Source organism: Plectropomus leopardus, chromosome 10, assembly GCF_008729295.1.
Source record: "Plectropomus leopardus isolate mb chromosome 10, YSFRI_Pleo_2.0, whole genome shotgun sequence".
Taxonomy (NCBI): Eukaryota; Metazoa; Chordata; class Actinopteri; order Perciformes; family Serranidae; genus Plectropomus; species Plectropomus leopardus.
The window spans coordinates 24,283,609-24,302,189 of record NC_056472.1 but is presented as its reverse complement, the minus strand read 5'-3'; the positions used below and the strand labels follow the sequence as shown (position 1 = coordinate 24,302,189).

General features: G+C 38.0%; 2 protein-coding genes across 2 annotated transcripts in view; one reads left to right on the top strand and one right to left on the bottom strand.

The window, feature by feature from the left end:
• The first annotated feature begins 2,935 nt into the window (after positions 1-2,935).
• On the top strand, positions 2,936-6,050 carry LOC121948736 (filamin A-interacting protein 1-like). The gene has a single exon (XM_042494172.1). It carries the CDS (start codon positions 3,226-3,228, stop codon positions 5,425-5,427), a length of 2,202 nt encoding a protein of 733 aa, XP_042350106.1. The 5' UTR covers positions 2,936-3,225; the 3' UTR covers positions 5,428-6,050.
• Positions 6,051-11,973: 5,923 nt separating this feature from the next.
• The window catches only part of ddias (DNA damage-induced apoptosis suppressor), a 39,044-nt gene continuing 32,436 nt past the window's right edge, over positions 11,974-18,581 (bottom strand). Inside the window, exon 7 of the mRNA XM_042494171.1 lies at positions 11,974-12,142. The gene's annotated coding sequence lies outside the window, so the exon portion shown is untranslated. The remainder of the gene's footprint in view (positions 12,143-18,581) is intronic.

Below are 18,581 nucleotides of genomic sequence, written 5' to 3'. Positions count from 1 at the left end.
AGTATAATCTGTCATCCCTCTCTGCTCCACTGAGCACACAGATTTGACTTGTGTAATGCCGTGAGAGAACAACAGAGTTACAGAAGAAATTGATGATGGCAAAAGAAACGTAAAAATGGGAGTTACAAAAGCAAAATTGCAATTCATACGACAAAAAGCGAGAAGACAGAGAGAAGAAGAAAGAGATAGAGATGCAGTGTGGGGAGGAGAGAGAGAAATACAGACATATGGATGTAATTGAGGGCCTATGAACTGATGATGTCATCTCACAGTCAGGTTATCAGGCCTCAGGCAAAGCAGCTACAACTCACAAAACATGTCTCTCTTCTTAAAACACATGGGAACGCCACACACGCACACACACACACACACACACACACACACACACACACACACACACACACACACACACACACACAATACAGTATGCATGATCTACAGTTCCTATGACATGCCAGGTTAGGCCTAGCACTTATATGCAGGCATGGTTAACATGTTTGCTCAGGCTAATCCTGCAAACTGAGTGTTAGCCTCTTGAGTTTGAATTATGATTAAAGCTTTAGTTTTCTTCGCACACTCACACACACACACACACACACACACACATTCACAAACACATTCTGTCCTTCCCATTAGCCTCTTTGGCATGGCTACACAATGACCTCATGTGGAGTGGGCTGAACCCCAGTAAAAAAAAACACACACACACACACACACACACACACACACACACACACACACCACACACACACACACACACACACACACACACACACACACTGAGAGCAGTAGAGCCTGTACAGTCCCATATAAGGACTTGCTGATGATGTAATGGGCGCCACTGACTGCGAGTGAGACTCAGTGTGCAGAGCACTTCTCATAATGTTTGGTTTTCCGGATGGAATGTCCACATCACTGGGATCTCCGGGAAAGGGAGAGGTGAAGGAGTAGAGACGATTTATTCTCTGAGGATTGTACAGGACAGAGGCCAACGGCACGGCACAGGTAGGAACAGTCACAAGACTTGTGAACAGCGGAGAAGATATAATGCGTATTCCGAAACTTTTGTCACTCAAAAACTTGCTTTTTAACTGCAAGATGAGTTACGGGCAAAGTAAGTGCTGTCCAGCTCTGCATAGATCCGACAGAAGAACAATGCCAAGTTTAAATCAACTGACAGTGCAATTCTAAAAAGGTGTCCAAGTTGTAAAGACAATACATTAAAACTCACTGAAACTTTTACTATGAAAATGTAATTCTTAAGTGATACACTTTACAATTCTTTAGCTATTTAAAGCAGCACTACTGATAAGCCAAGGCAACTAAAAGTAAGACCACTTAAAAACGATCCTGAGCTTCAGAAGTGTACAATTTTTACAACCAGCTTTGAGACCAGTGCTCAATTCCATTTGGGAACATTAAGATCTCTAATTTAACCCAATCACCGAAACACACTACAGCTAAGGTGATATGTGTCTTATTGCAAAACTACAGGAGCTCTAAATGTTTTATTTATAGATCATGTCGTCTTAAAAAAAAAACACTTAAAAACAATATGCAGTCTCATGATTTAAACTTAACATTAGCTATAGATCTTATCGACAAATCAATCTTATCCACAAAATTCACTAATGCTTATGAAATTGTAAAAAGGAAAAGAAAAAAGGCTGTGAAAACATTTTCTTCACAGAAAAAACATGCTACTAAGCATGTAAATCTGACCATAAATGCAAGGAGACCTGAATGTCCGCACTCTGGTTACTTCCAGTATGCAACCAGCATCAAACAGTCTACATACTTCTATGAGACTGTCTAAAAACTCAACTGGCAACAGATAACTTTGAAGTGTGTCTCGCTTGCAATAACACATGAAAAAATGTACAGTGTGTATTAAGTGCATTTCTACATTGCTGGTATGCAACTGGGGAAATGCCGGGAGTGACAGCGCTTGGTAAATGTAGCCTGTCTGTAATTACTTATGGAACAGGGGGGGAATTCCTGCCTCTCCTCGCTGGAAACGGGGTGGCATTGGAGGTGCACAGGAGGAGGGTGATTGGGTGCAGCGTTGAGGGTACTCAAGGGTAGAGGAACTTCTTAATTAACAAACGCTCCCTGCCAAGGGACCATCTGCCATGATCGTCTAAACATTGTAGGGAAGGCATGCTGGATGGAGAGAAGTGCGAAACAACATGGAGTTACATGAACATATCTAAATGTTTTAGGGTTTAACCCTTTGAAACCTGAGCAAATTAGTTTAAGGTCTTTCAAAAACAAAGGGAGAGGGCAAGGAGCATCTTAAAAAGACATGGCCAAAAAATTAGCAACAAATGTGGAAAAAAAAACAGTTACAAGAAAATCACTTGGGGAAAAAAGGAAAAAAGAAGTCAAACATAACAAATCTCCCTCTCTCTCTCTCTCTCTCTCTCTCTATATATCTATATATATATATATATATATATATATTTTTCTTTCTGTTGCATTATTTAAAATATAAAAAATAATATAATTCTAAATATAGTTTTCTGGACATGATTTTCTAATAATCCTCCCCTCTTTTTTAAAAATAATTTTCTTTTTGAAGTGTTCACTTGCAGCGTGTGGGACATTTCTTACCAAGTTACCCCCCCCCCCCCCAAAACAAATTCAGCCAAACTGTTTAGGTTTGAAAAGAGAAAGTTGTGCAAAAGAGAAAAAGTATTACTAGCTTCTGTAGAAGTTCAAATAGGGAGGAAAATGTGATTCAAATTCTTCTGAAAATTTAAATAAATGTTTATGCTGGAAATATACAACTTAGGAAATTATTTGTGTTTAAAAGTTTTGGCCAAGAGGTTAAGAATAAACACTACAAAATGTCCTTGGAGGCTGAAATATGAGTCAATTACACAATAAAACCAGGCCACAACATAAGTTTGACATTTGTTTTTTCTCTACAGACTCAAGCTGCTGATTGTGAAGGAGAGAGAATACCAGGAAAAAAAGGAGAAGAAAAGTGAAAGAGAAGTATCAACTCTCAAGGACGAGCTGACCAAGCTGAAAGCTTTTGCTTTGTTGGTTGTGAAGGAGCAACGGAGCCTGAGCGAGCTGCTGGAGGAGCAGAGGCATCGTGTCAAAGAATTGACCGCCATCACTGACCACATCAAGCAGGAGGTCAGTGCAAGTGCACAGAAAGAGGGGCTCAAATCCCTGCACCTCAATCAAGTTTCCATCTTCCACCAAAGACACATCATGACAGCCCCGAGCCTGCTGTCAGAGGTCGAGGTCCTGAGGAGGAGAGTCGTGGAAATGGAGGGAAAGGACGAGGAGCTGATACGCATGTGGGATCAGTGTCGAGACCTGGACCGCAGACTTGCGAGGGAGACGAGCCACTGCCGCAGCTTGAAAGTTGAGGTGGATAAACTCAACGGCAGGATCAGTGAACTGGACAGGTTAGAGGAGGCTTTAGGTAAGAGCAAGCAGGACTGCAGTATTCTGAAGGGCAGCTTGGAGCGAGAGAGGGAGGCGAGTAAGATGCTGTCCGGTGAGCTCGACACTCTGAAAGTTCGGGTGAGAGAGCTGGAGGCCAGTGAGGGCCAGCTGGAAAAGAGCGAGGCGGTGATTAGGCAGGACCTGGCCAAGCTCAGGTCACTGACAGTAGCTTTGGTGGAGGACAGAAAGACCATGGCCGAGAGGCTCCACCAAGCAGAGGAGAAACTCAACAGGAAGGAAGGAAAAAGAAACGAGCAGAGCAATTTGGCAACAATGACAGAAAGACTGAGAGAGGAGAGGCAGCAGGCACTGAGGTCAAAGGTAGATTTAGAGGAAAGGATTAAGGGCATAGCAAAGGAAAAACACGAGCTCCAAGACAGACTAAAAACAGAGGAGGAGAGGAACGGAGAGCTACAGAGCAAAATAACTATAATGAAGAAAAGGTTACAAGTTTTGGAAAACAGGAAAGAAAAAGAGGAGAAGTACAGCTCTATTCCAAATCATCAATGCCAAACAGAGGACAACAAGGTCAAAGAACTGACCCGGGAGCTGGATAGGCTGCGAAAACGACTGCAAGACAAGGAGGTGTTGGAGGAAGAACTGATGAAGGTGGAGGAGGACTTTGAGTCACTGCAAAAGAGGTTGAAGGATGAACAGAGGAGGACTCAGGCTCTAACAGAGGAGCTGGAGGCTGCAAAGAGGGAGCTCTCCAGGTACGAGCAGGCAGAGAAGCAGGAGGTCAGCCAGGAACACCTTCTCCTTTGCCGCCTTCAGAAGGAGCAGGTGAAGTCCAGACTATTAGGCAGAGAGGTGGACGCCCTGAAGGAGAAACTCCAGAAGCTGATGGGAACCGAGGAGTCCATCTGCAGAGTTCAGACGGATCACTCCGTGCTGCAGAGAAAACTTAACCAGCAGGAGGCCAGTAACAGAGAGCTGGCCAGGGAGATGAAGGAGCTGAGTAGCGAGCTGGACAGGCATAGACGAATCAAGAGTCTTTCACCTGATGCAGACAGACAACACTTTTCAGATATTCATCAAACCACCAAAGAGGTTCAGACCGAGCCTGCAGACTACAGCGAGAAACTAGATGAGGAGAATGAGGATCCAAACCACAATGCAGAAGTCATAAACAGAAGAAGCTCTCTTGTCAACAACATGAACAGCTTAAACAGTGCAAATAATAACATCAGTCAATACAGCAGCCATTCAGCCAATGGCATGGATATGCACCAAACGGTTAACGGAGAGGTGATGATGTTAACGCACACACCAGGGCAGCCCTTGCACATCAAAGTAACCCCACACCATATACTCAACACAGCCACGCTCGAGATCAGCAGCCCCACCGGAGACGCAGCAACATCTTACACCAGCACAGCCGTCATACCAACAACCGGCGCCTCACCGAAACAGAGAATTACCATCATCCAGAACTCAGCTCTGTCTGCAGTTAATACTAAAACCCCGCCTTCGAGCCCTGACCGCACCGTCTCCCCACTTGACAGTACACCCATGTCTCGGGTTTTAAGTCCAAATTCATCACGCTCTGCAACCCCTGACCACAACAACTCCCCCATTCAGATCGTAACAGTCCGGACCTGTTCTCCAGAACCAGAGGCTGCACATCAGACAGTCTTTTGCAAGACGCCAGAGCGGCAGAACACCTGGCAGCATCAGCGGTCCAACAGCACCGACACGAACCCCAGTATCATCGCCACGGAGGATAACAAGATCCATATCCATCTGGGGAGCCCCTATATCCAGTCTCTGAATGGTATGACCCACAGCATCCCGCAGCCTGTTGGGCCATACTATCTTCGACATGAGCAACGGACTCAAGTGCTTGCCAATGGATGTCATGTCAAAGGCGTTGGCAAGATTACAAGTAGCATAACGATATCACCTGCTACCTCTGCAGCTTCACATTCCTCGAATATTACAGTAAGTGGCCTTTGTGATTAGGTGAAGATGTATAGATTATAAACTAGACTTGATGTCCCGATCAAGTTTTCTTTACCACGATCTGAGTCATTTGCAATACTTAGTTATTAAGTTATTAAAATCAAGCCAGTGTTTGTGCTTGACACTTTAATAGCTCTACAATGCAACACAAGAAAAAAGGGCTGCATTAAAATTTTTGGCCAGAGTTCCTAAGGTTTTTTTTATTTTTATTTTTACAAAACAACTAAATATATTTTTACATGCCTCTTAAAACAATTCTGCATAGTGTTGCATTTTTTAAACATAAAAATAACTAAGTAAAGAAAATAATATGTCTTTAGAAATTGCTCTCAGTTCCTCGTAGTACAGCAACTCTTTTTTAAATAAAATAACCAAGTAAACAAACTAAATATGTCTACAGAAAATACTCTCAAACCCACTTGTTGCATTGAAATAAAAGTAAGGAACACTATAAATGAGTAATATAATCACAATTCCACTTCCAAGTCGTGTTGTATCTTAAGGTTAATATTCACAATCACAGCAATAGAAATCTGTCACAATTCTGTTCATTACAGGATTATAATAAAACCAGTTTACTAAAAATGAACAATAAAAACTTCAGTTCCACTTGAATTGGCTTAGCAGTTGAAAAAAATAGTTTCTACTTATTGGAGTAGCAGCAGTACAATAAAATCTAAATATCTGCTGCAAATCGTGCTCTCTGTTCTCGACACCTTTGTGACGGCGCACGCAAACAAAGGATCGTGCAGGGCGCACGCTCAAAATAACCAATCCCGATCAATTAAACAATGCGTTGATCAGGCCCGATACTGATTCTTCCAATTCAATCTGGAAATCTGTTCTCAGTCACATTCATGGACTTAACAACAAAAACACTTTCTCTAATGAGTACCTTAAGTTTGTTGTGTTTGTAACAATTGTCAAATAAATGCTTTGTCGTATTTGTCCTACTGGAGTCTTTGCAAAATCTAATTGATGCAGTTATTGTGTGCCTAGACTGACTGACTTTAACAACCCTTTAATTATTCACTGTATGACATGTGTGTCTCCTGTATGAGAGCTAAGTGAGAAATCATTGCAACCAAATGTGTGATTTTTTTTTTTGCATTTTTCTGTTTCATTAATGTGCTTTTTTTCTGTTCATTAAAGTGCTTGTGTTGATTTTCACCTTGAATTCTTTTGAGAGGAGCTTGGCATCAACAAATCTAATAGGTTGCCAGCCAGTTTAAATGCAAAACAGTTGGAATCAGAAAAGACAAAAAAATAATGGTTTGATGTTTTTTTTCCCTCCTGGGCTAACTCCACACTGCACAGCGCTGCAAATCCAACACATATCTGATCATTTTGTGTTTGCAAAGTTTGATTCAAAAGTTGAGTCACCCACTATCTCAACCACAGAAAATTCCTCACAACTCTGTATGTGTGTATGTGTGTGTTTAAATGAGTGTGAAACCACCTTCAGATATGTACTGGAAAACTCAGCTCATGTTTTTCTGCCACAATAAAACTTGGATCACCTAGTGGTGAGGGGGCTGTTCGGGTTTTATGGTGGACAGACTACTAAAAGCTTTTTCTTTGCCTTTTTGTTGGGTCACAAATTCTGAACATAAATTGTATTTACCAGAGCCTAAACACACTTCTTAAATCCCCTTTTTACTCTTGCATAAATCCATTAAGAAATTTAATTAGTTTTTCCTTATTAACTGACAAAAAAACTGCTTTGCGATTGGAGCAAGGAGCAGCAGTTGGCATACCATTGCAGGTCAGTCTTGTTTTGTTAGCCACTTCTGTTACCACAGCAGGCAAAGCATTTAGCACACGCCATCTCCTGCCGGCTAAACCTCACAAAGCAGACAAATGATGAAGTTCAATTCATGGGTCGTTTCGATTTGTTTACTTTTCTGATTAGTTATTTAAATCTTCTTATCTTAAAAAAGGATGTGAAGCTTGAAAGTATCAGACTGAAAATTGGTCAGTGGTCTGAGAGTCACTTAACCCTTTCAATCATGAGCACCTTCAAACCTTCAAAAACATGGGTTTTAACAAGAAATGGCAAAAAAATCAGCAAAATAAAACGTAGAGAAAAAGGTTGTGAGCAAATTATCAAAAAATAAGCATAAAAAGTAAAAAATAACAACAACAACAAATAAATTGGTATCAAGAAAGTGCTAAAAATACATATATTCCTTTTTCTGTATATAAAATAATTATTTTTGAATGTCTTTTTCTGGAAATTTTTCCATCATTTTTTAATAATTTTCAGATCATTTCCTTACTGCCCTTTTTTTCTAAATTTTGAATTGATTTATCTGCTGATCATTTCCTTGATTAGTCATTTGGTATAAATTATCAGAAACTAGTGAAAAGTTTCTTTATTTACTTTTACTATGATGTAAACAGCAAAAAGCAGGAAATCTCCATATTTGAGAGACTGAAAAGAGCATGTATGTAAAAGCATGTAAAGCGCTTCGGTCGACATTTGCTGTTTTTAAATGTGCTCTATAAACACACTGACTTGACTATTTAGGTCAGCCAATTCCTTTAAATAAATTTCAACCCTAAAAAATAAATCATAGTCACAGATCAGCTTTTCAAAACGGTCAACACCACTAACTGCATGGTGAAATAGTGTGGCAGAAATAAATGGCCTGTTAAAAAGCTTCAATACAAGTCGTGATGAGCTGTGTCATCTAAATAAGAAACTAGCTGTCAGTGTTGGGGGACATCATAAGGCTGGCAGAGGCCAAGCATAGCAGGTATATGATAACAAACATGGGGAAACATTAACCACGGTGACATCACCGGTTGGCAAGGTGGGAACCAGATGAGGTATTTGATGACAGTTTTGGGCAGACTGGAGCGTGACAGAGGCCTCGTGAGAAGATCTGTCATTAGTGTGAGAATTTAGCCACAGGACACATTGCCATAACAGTCATGCTGCTTCTCACGAATCTGCTCTTAATTGTTAAGACTTCAAAGTCAGTCCCATGCTCTATCTAACAGACTTCAACTCTCCTTTTCTGTCTTGTCAATTTTCAGTCAGCCTCACAGCCTTTTCTGTCAAGCAGTGCATACAAATGCGAGTAAAGACGAGATGTCAGTCAGGGGAAAAGGAGCCAACCAAAAAAAAAAAAAAAAAAAGATGCACACATCTTCTGATATAAAGGGTACATGATGTGTTACATTGATGCTTTTGTGGATGCTTTTTTTTATGATTTTCACAAAAGGAAAAATGCCTTTGATAGTAGCTCATTGCCCCATGGTGTGGCTAAAGCGTCTAAACAAAACTTGTGACCATAAATTCCACTTTCAAAAGTGCAACCCCCAACACAAGCAACAAATGCAACACTAACATGTAAATAAAACTGCAGGGGGCTGTGCCACAAAGCCAGTTGAACAGAGCCAGGCTCTCTTTGACTGAGCTGGCTTGACATCCCCCCACAGCCTCGTTCAGGGATAACAGGTATGAAAAAGGTGGTTATCAACTGTGTTTACTCAGGCTTTCTGCTTAAGGCTCTGGGCATGTTCACATAAAACAAGTAAAGTGAAGCATTCAGCATGTCATTTTAAACTTAAAAATTATTCATCGTGTGCTGCCTTATTCCACCTTCAAAGAATATTAAAAAAGTTTTAACATAAATAGCAACACTGTTGTCGACACTGCTGGCGCATTTCAGCTGATCTGAAGACGATACTCACAACATAATCTGCTCCTGACCAGGTTAAGTTTGCCACAAAGTAACCATGGTGATTTAGCCAGGTTAAAAGAGAGCATCCTTTGTAGCTCCTTAATAGTATTTTTTTTTCTTTTAAATTTTTAATTATTTATCATTTTCTTTTTCTTTCATTTTCAGAGGCAGTTGTATAAATATTTTTTAGCATTTCACTATCGTTGTTGTGGTGGATTATTGTGCTCCTTCAGGGACTATATGCCTGGTGCTATATTTATTGTTGAATGTTGTACTTTACTTGTCTTATGTCTTGTTGTTGTTTGCTGACCATGGTGGCAAATGAGTTTCGCATTTGGGGATTTAAAAAGTTAATCCCATCCAATCCTAGGACAGAAAACTATGGCTTTAGACTCTTTATACATCACTAAAACACAAATCTTGCTTTGTGTCACGGCCCTCAAGAGTGAATATTTGGTGAACAACTCCTCATAGACAATTATGCCTCTTTTCTCCTATCAGATTCCACTGCGATTGCTGAAAAAGCCTGGTGCAACAAGGATTCCCAAGACCAAAAGACCAAGCAGCAGAACTCCCAAAACAGGACAGAAAAATGCAAAATCTACCTCACTACATACAGGGAAGACACTGACCTAAGAATGCCCAACAGGCCTGCAACTGCAACACGTTCAGCACGACAGCCAATGTTACAAAACAACAACGTTTATAACAGAAAGTATATTGAAGAATTGTGATAGTAATTCAGATATCTAGACAGTATCAGGATACTGGGGGGAAAAAAATCATGAACAAGTGGCAATGAAATGACTGCAGTACGGTATGATTCCACAACATTAAAAGACGTGTTACAAATGAGTTGTTCTCTTATATAAGTAGTGGGTGATGCCACACAGCCAGCAATCAAAACTCTGTCATTTTTCCTCATCTGTAAAGATAAAAAGCTGGACAGCAGACCATTCAACTTCAACAGGTTCTTTTGTCATCAACAGCACAAACACTACCTTATAATACATGAATTAAAAATGAGAACCTGTGAGAAATAGTAAAAAGTTTCTCTGTGCAGTTTAATTAAAGATGTTTGGAGGAAAATTTTGCCCACTTGTCATGTCATGATGCATATGGCCTTTGCCAATGATTGCTAAAACTGTTAATTGCATTTTACTTTCCGGAATGTGAACTTGCATCACATTTCTCTTCTGCATGAAAGTGCTGAGCTTGATATTTGTGCAAGTATGTGTTTATTTCAGTGGTGCAAGTATTTTTTTTTTAGGGATGTGCGGTAATAACAGCACATCATCAGTATCTGCAGATATTTGCTTTAACATGAAATGTTGGAATTGGCCAACATGCTGATCTATGCAGATTTCACAAAACCAATATTTGTTATTATTATTGGCAAAGTGAACAGGTAATAAAAAAAACATAAAAATCTGAAAAAAAAAACACAAAATTGAGGTACTCAGGTAAAGTTTAAGTACATAAAATGCACTTAAATACAGTCAAGGTTGGACATTAGCACTAGCCACCAGCCAAATGCAGGTAAAATATTTTTAAAAAAAATATAATTGAGGGGCTGGCAGATTTTGGAATATGCAAAAAAAAGTTAATGAACATGGAGTTGGATCTTTTCTCTGTGATGTTGAGAGATGTTACAGAAAGACCTATATTGTAAATTTTAATCATCTTATTGGGAAAAATGTTCATTTACAAGGCAACTGAGACAGAATCCTTAAACATCTACAGATTTAAGGGTTTCCTTAAACACCAGTTTATTTTGGAGGGATTTTATACAAATAACCAAGGTTACCTAGATAGATGGGGGAAGTTTATTGAGTCTGAGGAGAGATGATTAAGGATATATTGTCCTAATGAGACATTTATTGGTCCCTATTTTCAGTAAGAACGTCTGTCCGTCAAGCTTTTGTGACAACATGTAGATTTTGTGGTTAAACTATCTTGGACTCTTAATGAAGTCCCTATGGGATGTTTATTTGTTTGTTGATGTGGTCTGTTTGTGTTTTGTTTGTCTTGCACTTAATTAATAAAAACATTTTTTTTAAATTTAATTTTAAACCCTGACTGCAGTACTTTAGTACTTTCCACAAGTGGGTTTTTTTTTTGTTTATTTTTTGTATATGTAAGTAAGAGATAACGAGAATATGTCTTTTTGTTTGGTAAGTAAGATTTTATAGTTTCACCTCCTGAAAATACACTCTCAGCATCATCTTATTCTGCTGGGCACCGCAGCAACACTCTGCTGTCCAAAGCAATCAGGCCAATAATCCTTAAGGTACAGGACTGCCCTCTATTGGTATGCAGAGTTCATGAAGCTATGCGAGGAATAGCCGCAGGGAACTTCCTCTGTTGATGTTTGGGGATGAAGCTGGGCATGGCAGAACCCATGCAGAAAGTTGTGTATAAAAGAGAGCTAACTTTAAGTTTTAAGGTACAAACATGGCAGACAACGTTACAGCAACATTAACTTCACCATAATTATCCACTGGCATGATCCACACACACACATAACAACACACGTGTTAGCACGCACCTTGTGCTTTTAACAACTCGTGTTTACAAACACCCAACTTTCCCCATCCGCACATCCACAGGTGAACTACACAAACACCTGTCGCCATGGTAACGGACGTTACCGGTTCTCAGAATGTGGTTTAAGTTAACTTTACAGCCGCTTAGCTAACGTTAGCTTACAGTTAGCAGCTGACATTTCTCGTGACAGCTACCTGCTAACGTCGCTCGTTCACTTATAAACATACACCGAAAACGTCTCGTGCCACAAGTTTCCAGAACATTTTAAACGATATAATGGCAGAAAGGTTAAGCAAAATACCTGAATTAGCCTCGTGTGCCCACCACTCGTCACCCAAGTCGTCTCCCATGTTCCTCAGCTCAGCTCGCGGTGTGTCCAATCAAATCTACCGCTGAGAGAGCAAGGCGGTGGGTGTGTTCAAGAGCAGCACGTTCAAAACACTCGGTTCATAAGTTGAAAACAGGCTTTAAAATTCCTTTAAAATAATGTGGAGAAAAAAAAAGTTGCAATGAAATAATTTTATGAGGAATCAACTGTGCTTATAATTATGGTAATTAATTATAATTCACTTTAAAATTCCATATAAATAATGTGGAAAATATTGTTGGACAAATTTAATTTTTACTAGTAATCAACTTGAAAAAACGTTTGTTCATAATTACAGTACATAACACTTTGAAATTAATTTTAAATAATGTGGAAAACATTTTTGGACAAATTTAATTTTTTACTAGTAATCAACTTAAAAAAACATTTGTTCATAATTACAGTACATAACACTTTAAAATTAATTTTAAATAATGTGGAAAACATTGTTGGACTTTTTTTTTACAAGTAATCAACTTGAAAAAAACATTTGTTCATAATTATGGTAACAGTACATTTACACTTTAAAATTCCTTTTAAATACTATGAAAATCTTAATTCTTGCAAGGAATCAACTTTAAAATGTATTTTAATAAACATGGTCATTATGAACACTAGTTTTTAAGTTGATAACCCGTACAAGTTTTCCACATTACTGAAAAGATATTCTAAATCGTTATATTCATATACGTTTCAAGTTAATTACCCCCATAAAATTAAGTTGTTCCAACATTTTTTTTCACATTAGTGCTAAATTTAGACAACTTTCATGATTATCTAAACCTCTAAAAACTGAAAAATTGTCAAAATTGTTTGATTTCTTTTGTAAACATGGGGACAACATAATGAGCAACCTGGCAAGCAATATCCTGCAAACTGCTTCACTGGACCTTTTTTGGGGGTCTCAGCAAATTTCTGTGGGCAGGCCTGCATAATCATCCAGTCCATGCACCCATTCAATATTTATTTCTTTGCACTAATTACTTACTAATTTGCACTAATAACTAAGTTTATGATTAAAAAAAACATTGACCTATATATAAATATTCCTATTTTTGAATTTCTATCGTTATTCATAAGTGCTTTACATTTATATATTATTTAGGGTATATATAAAAACCTGTTCTTTCACATTTGTGAAGACAGACATGTCTTATTTGTCCAGCTTTGTGGTCCCTAACTGTTATGTCTATTTGTGTGAAAGCACATTGGGATCCATGCAAAACGAACAGAGTAAAAATCCTAGTATATGTATACTGGGCCAATAAAGATGTTTTTGAGTCTAATGACAGTCAAACTGTTAAGGTTATATCTCTTTTAAATAAATAGACCTACCAAATAAACATTGATAATCCTTTGTCCAAAAACAACTGTTCAAATAAAGCCAGAATATGGCCCAGACTCACACACTTACAGTGCTGCTAATGCAGCAAGTCTCTTTTTATCTCTATAATGAGATGAGCAAGCAAAATAACCCCAAATTGGCTTGTGTCAAAGCTGCTGCATGGTTGCTTGGAAGAAAGTCAACTCTGTATTTTTTAATAGCAAAGAGAGCTGGGTGCCTAGGCAACAGTCTTTCTAAATATGCTTTGACAAAACATGTCAATTTAGCGAAAATAGAGCCATTGTACTGTTGACTGGGTACCTGGTTAATGAAGATAATCTCTCTGTAATCTGTTTGGGGTGCAGACACATGATTGCCAAAACTCAAAAGATTTACTGAGGCTTAGGCGCGCAGATCAACAAAAGCTTACAAAAAGAAAAAGATAAAATAAAGTCACAGTAAAATAACCAACAGATAAGGAGACAATGCCTGAGCGCAGCGTTCCCTCTCGGCACACAGAGAGCAGAAGATTTTCTAAAGAGAGAAACACTGCACGTACAGTTTAGTGCTCTCACTGACTGCTTCTATACACATTTGTCTGAGTGCTTTTATTTTTGTGCACAAACATTTTTTAACCATTTGCAAGCGACTGTGTTCTTCGTTGTTTTACTATTTGGGTCAGTTGGAAGCTGAATTATGTGATGTGGAAAGTAATGAGGACATGTTTTAGGAGAGGGCAATTTATGCTAGAGACCACTGATGCAGTTTGATATCATCAAATAGGACATGTTCCAGTATTTTCCTTTTTGCCAATTCAGTTGCCTTAAAATCAGAATCATAAATACTTCATTGATCCCCTGAGGAGAAACTGTAATACAATGACGTCGCTCTGTACAGCATAGACACTAGTAAGAAAGCAGAAATAATAAGTATCTAAATAATGAGTATGTTAAAAAAAAAAATTTTTTTGACTATGTTTAACAAAATATTTTAAAAGATAAAAAATATTTCGAATATGCTAATTAATTTCTGGCTGGTAAGTGGTGCATTTGGCTGGCACTTGACAGCGTGCACTTGACTGTACTTAAATGCATTTTATGCAGCCTGAGTATCTCCATTTTATATTACTTTACACTTCTTCAAGTCCCCTATATTTCACAGTGAAATGTACTTTTCACTAGGGATGCACAATATTTGTTTTTTTTTTAACCAATATATGCGATATATAACAACTCATTTAACCAATAACTGATATCGATATCCACATTTTTCCCCACCTAATTTTAGTGATCATCAGGTCTCTTCTGTAATGAATTAACATCATATTATGCTTTTAATGTATGTAATATTTATTATTGGGTTGTCTTATGGTTGATGTTTTATACATGTTCACTTTTGTCAGTAAGAAAAAATATCAGTCTGAGATATCAGCAGAAATCAGCATGTTGGCTAATTCCAATATTTATTTTAAAGCCAATATCTGCCAATACTGATGACGTACCGATATTATTGTGCATCCCTAAAAAGTCTAAATACTCTGTTCTTGAACCACTGACTTAAACACACATATGCACAAATGTGATGACTTTAGACTCAATATGACAAAATCAAAAAAGACTTTTTGATTTAGACTTCAACAGCAATGACTCCTGACTTTACTTGGACTTGAGCCTTTTGACTTGAAAATACTTGATACCTTCCCACAGTCAGTTTAGGAAGCTAAATCTAAAGATATTTTTCCAATATGAGATGAGATAAATACAACAAGAACAGAAACATCTTTAAAAAATAATTGTGGTATGTTGTGGTGTTGGTTAATAATTGTTTCTTCTAATACAAGTTGGCTGATAAACACGGTAAAAGCAGATTTTAAAGTTTCACAAGTGTTCCCCTGGGATCTAGAGAAAACAATTGTGCTTTCGTACAGCATATTGTTCCTCATGAAAATGCAGCCAAACGATGAACAGAGAGAATGACAAATGGGAAAGAGGCCTGTGTTTTACAGGAATGATGCTTAATTACATACAAAGCTGCCATTTAGAGCCCATTGTCCTCCCCGAATGTTGGCAGACCTCGGCGCAATGTGTTGACTGCATCCGTCCTTTCTCTTTCTTGATTTGTTTTTCTTCCCCCATTTTGAGGGTTATACAGCATAACCATTCTGAACCCCTTATAATTTCCCCCGTAATCAGTCTGTTCTTTTTTTGTGGCAAAGCTTTAATCAAACATCTCATAGCCTTTACAAGCCAGAAATGTGTTGTTCCGACAGAAACACAAAAAAGCATACAATTACTCCCAGAGGACCTGTCCCTCCTCTCCGCTACAGCTGCAGGAAAGAGGGCACTATTCCAAACACGTCCTCCTCCTTTCTCTCCTCTTTCTTCTGTGCGCTGGAAAATAGCATCACCCTGCCCAAACCATAATGACAGAAAATGCAAAGATGTGTTTTGTAATGGGTACTATGTGGAAATACTCAGTAGAATGGTAGGTTACTGCCCTCCTCCTCATATGGTAGATCATGCCCTATAATTGCATATGTCATTTTCTAAAAGGTTAACATTTGAGTTTTATAAAGTAAATATAATTATAGAAATCCTTTATGTGGCATCTAATTAAGTGTCAGAGAGAACAAAAGGATGAGCCTTTATTTCCGTTCAAGGTTTAATGGTATGGTACATTATGTGGTGGAGACGGAAAAATATATACATGCAAAACTCAAATTATGAAATCAACATATCAGTCATATGTGTGGCTTGGAAAATCCAATATATAACTGTTACCACTCTATCTATAACTGTTATAACTACATATGTAAATTTACTCAAGTACTGTGCTTAAGTACAAATTTCAGTATTATCTTTTCATGTCACTTTATACTTACTTTATACTATAGGGAAATATTGTACTTTTTACTGCACAACATGTATCTGAACTCTTTTTTTCATAAAAAACATAAGAGTTTATAGCACAGGATGTTTTGTCATATATCAAATTGCTTAACAGTTTATACAAGTACAGCTGCAATGATTAGTTTATCAATCAATCTGTTGATTGACAGAAAATGAATTTCCTATGTTGATAAACATTTAAGTCTTTTCCTCTTTTTTTCTTTTTTTGCGAGTTTTGGGAGTGTTTTTTATCTTTTTTTTCATTTTTTTAAAATAATAGAGTTTTGTGGGGTGTTTTTTTTTTTCTTTTTTAAAATTTTGAGAGGTTTGATAATGTTGGGTTTTAGGATGTTATTTTCTATTTTTATTTAAATAATTCTGTTTTTCCTGGGTGTTTTTTGTGTATTAATTTATAACTTATATAACACACACACACACACACACACACACACACACACACACATATATATATATAAACTTTTTTTTCAATACTTTCAATATTTAAATACTTTTTCCTGAATTTCGCTACTTACTTTTACCTAAGTAAAGTTTCAATGCGGGATTTAAGCTTGTAACAGAGTATTCTACAATGTAGAATTAGTACTTTTACTCAAGTAAAGGCTCTAAATACTTCTTCCACCACTGTTCATAAGTCATTGCTGTGAAATTGCGGATGTTTCGTGAGTCTGCGGTGCTCAGCACTGTCCTGTCTGCTGCAGGTTGAGGACAGTGGATGTCAACAGATTCAAAAAACGGATCCACAGCATTGTGGGAGTGAAGCCGGACTCTTTAGTGGCAGCGTCAGAAAGGAGGACGCTGTCAAAGTTATGTGTCAACTTGGACAATGTCTCCCACCCACTCATTCCCTTGAGATGCACCGAGGAGCAGCACAGGAAGTCATTCCAGCCTGTGGCCATCAAACTTTTCAACTCCTCCCTAAGAGTGTCAGACACTCTGAGTCAATACAGCAGCACTTCGACTTAACTCGCCGGTCAGCAGTTATAATTCCATAATTTATTTATAACATTTTTAGCTGTGCAATAGTTACTTAAAGGTACAGAGTGAGATATTTAGTGGGACTCAGGATTGCAGATTGCAATAGACAAATTTCAACCAGTAAAAACATGGAATAAGCAAATAAAACATGGAATAAAGCAGTTTAATATAACTGGGTCATGATATCTGGAAAGAGACATAGCTGTTGAGTTATTCTATTTAATTACTATATCTATTTATTTATTCATTCATTCATTTATTGGCGCTTTGAGCGCCACAAGAGTGCCATCCAGTTACATTATTTTGAGAGAAGCAGACATCTCTACGGCCCATATCTCCAACCTTCGACACCTCTCACCAAAACAATTTGGACTGATTAATAGCGCTAAGATTAAGAGGAAAAAATATGTATTATGGATGTTGGGGTGAACATTTTTTCTGCCAGCTGCTATCTCGAGTTTCAAATGTTACCGACTGCTTTCGAGCGTTGCGCTGATCTCCACATCTGTAAGTTTTACAGTTTGAGTAATACCGTAGCAAAGCAGGACACAGAATTGAAATGCAAAGAGCTCCAAATGAAGACAAAGAAGTCTAGAAAGTTGGGAGAGGACTGAAAGAGATGAGCGTCACTGTAATTAAAAAGAGGCGGACAGCTGTCTCCTCAGGCCTCTGTGATTGCGCACTGTGGAGCATTGGTGTTAAATGTGTTTATTTTGTTGCAAGCAGCTGTTCGTCCACTTTCTCATTTTAATGATCACAAGAAGATGTTTTATTTTTGTTAATTTTTCTTTCTTTTTGCTGAATGCGGAGAAAGAGAGGGAGGATAAAGGAAATGAGAAAGGACACTGACTAATTATGGCTTTGAAAAAGTTCAGCGCTGATTGCTACACATCCACAAAGACTTCTATTTCCTACCTGCTCTCATTCTGTGCATTTCCACAGTGATAAAAGAACAGCTGTCTGTACCCTGTGCAGTTACTATTTTAAATTAATCTCCTTTGTTTTGCCCACTGAAGAACAAACCGGTTAATTTTGTTCATTTAGTTTTTTCAAGTTTGAGCTGAGATTGTTGGGGTTTTTTTTGTTGTTGTTTTTTTTTCACAACAACAAGCTAACAGATTGTTGACAGACTGACGTACGTAAGATTGTTTTTTTTAGTCTATGAGGATTAAATAAGTATATCACTATTGGAAAGATGGTCTCTTCATAAAACTGGAAGNTTTTTTTTCACAACAACAAGCTAACAGATTGTTGACAGACTGACGTACGTAAAATTGTTTTTTTTAGTCTATGAGGATTAAATAAGTATATCACTATTGGAAAGATGGTCTCTTCATAAA

What these genes read in the sequence shown, in the direction of transcription:
- LOC121948736 (XM_042494172.1), top strand. Translation starts at nt 3,226, where the DNA reads ATGACAGCCCCGAGCCTGCTGTCAGAGGTCGAGGTCCTGAGGAGGAGA.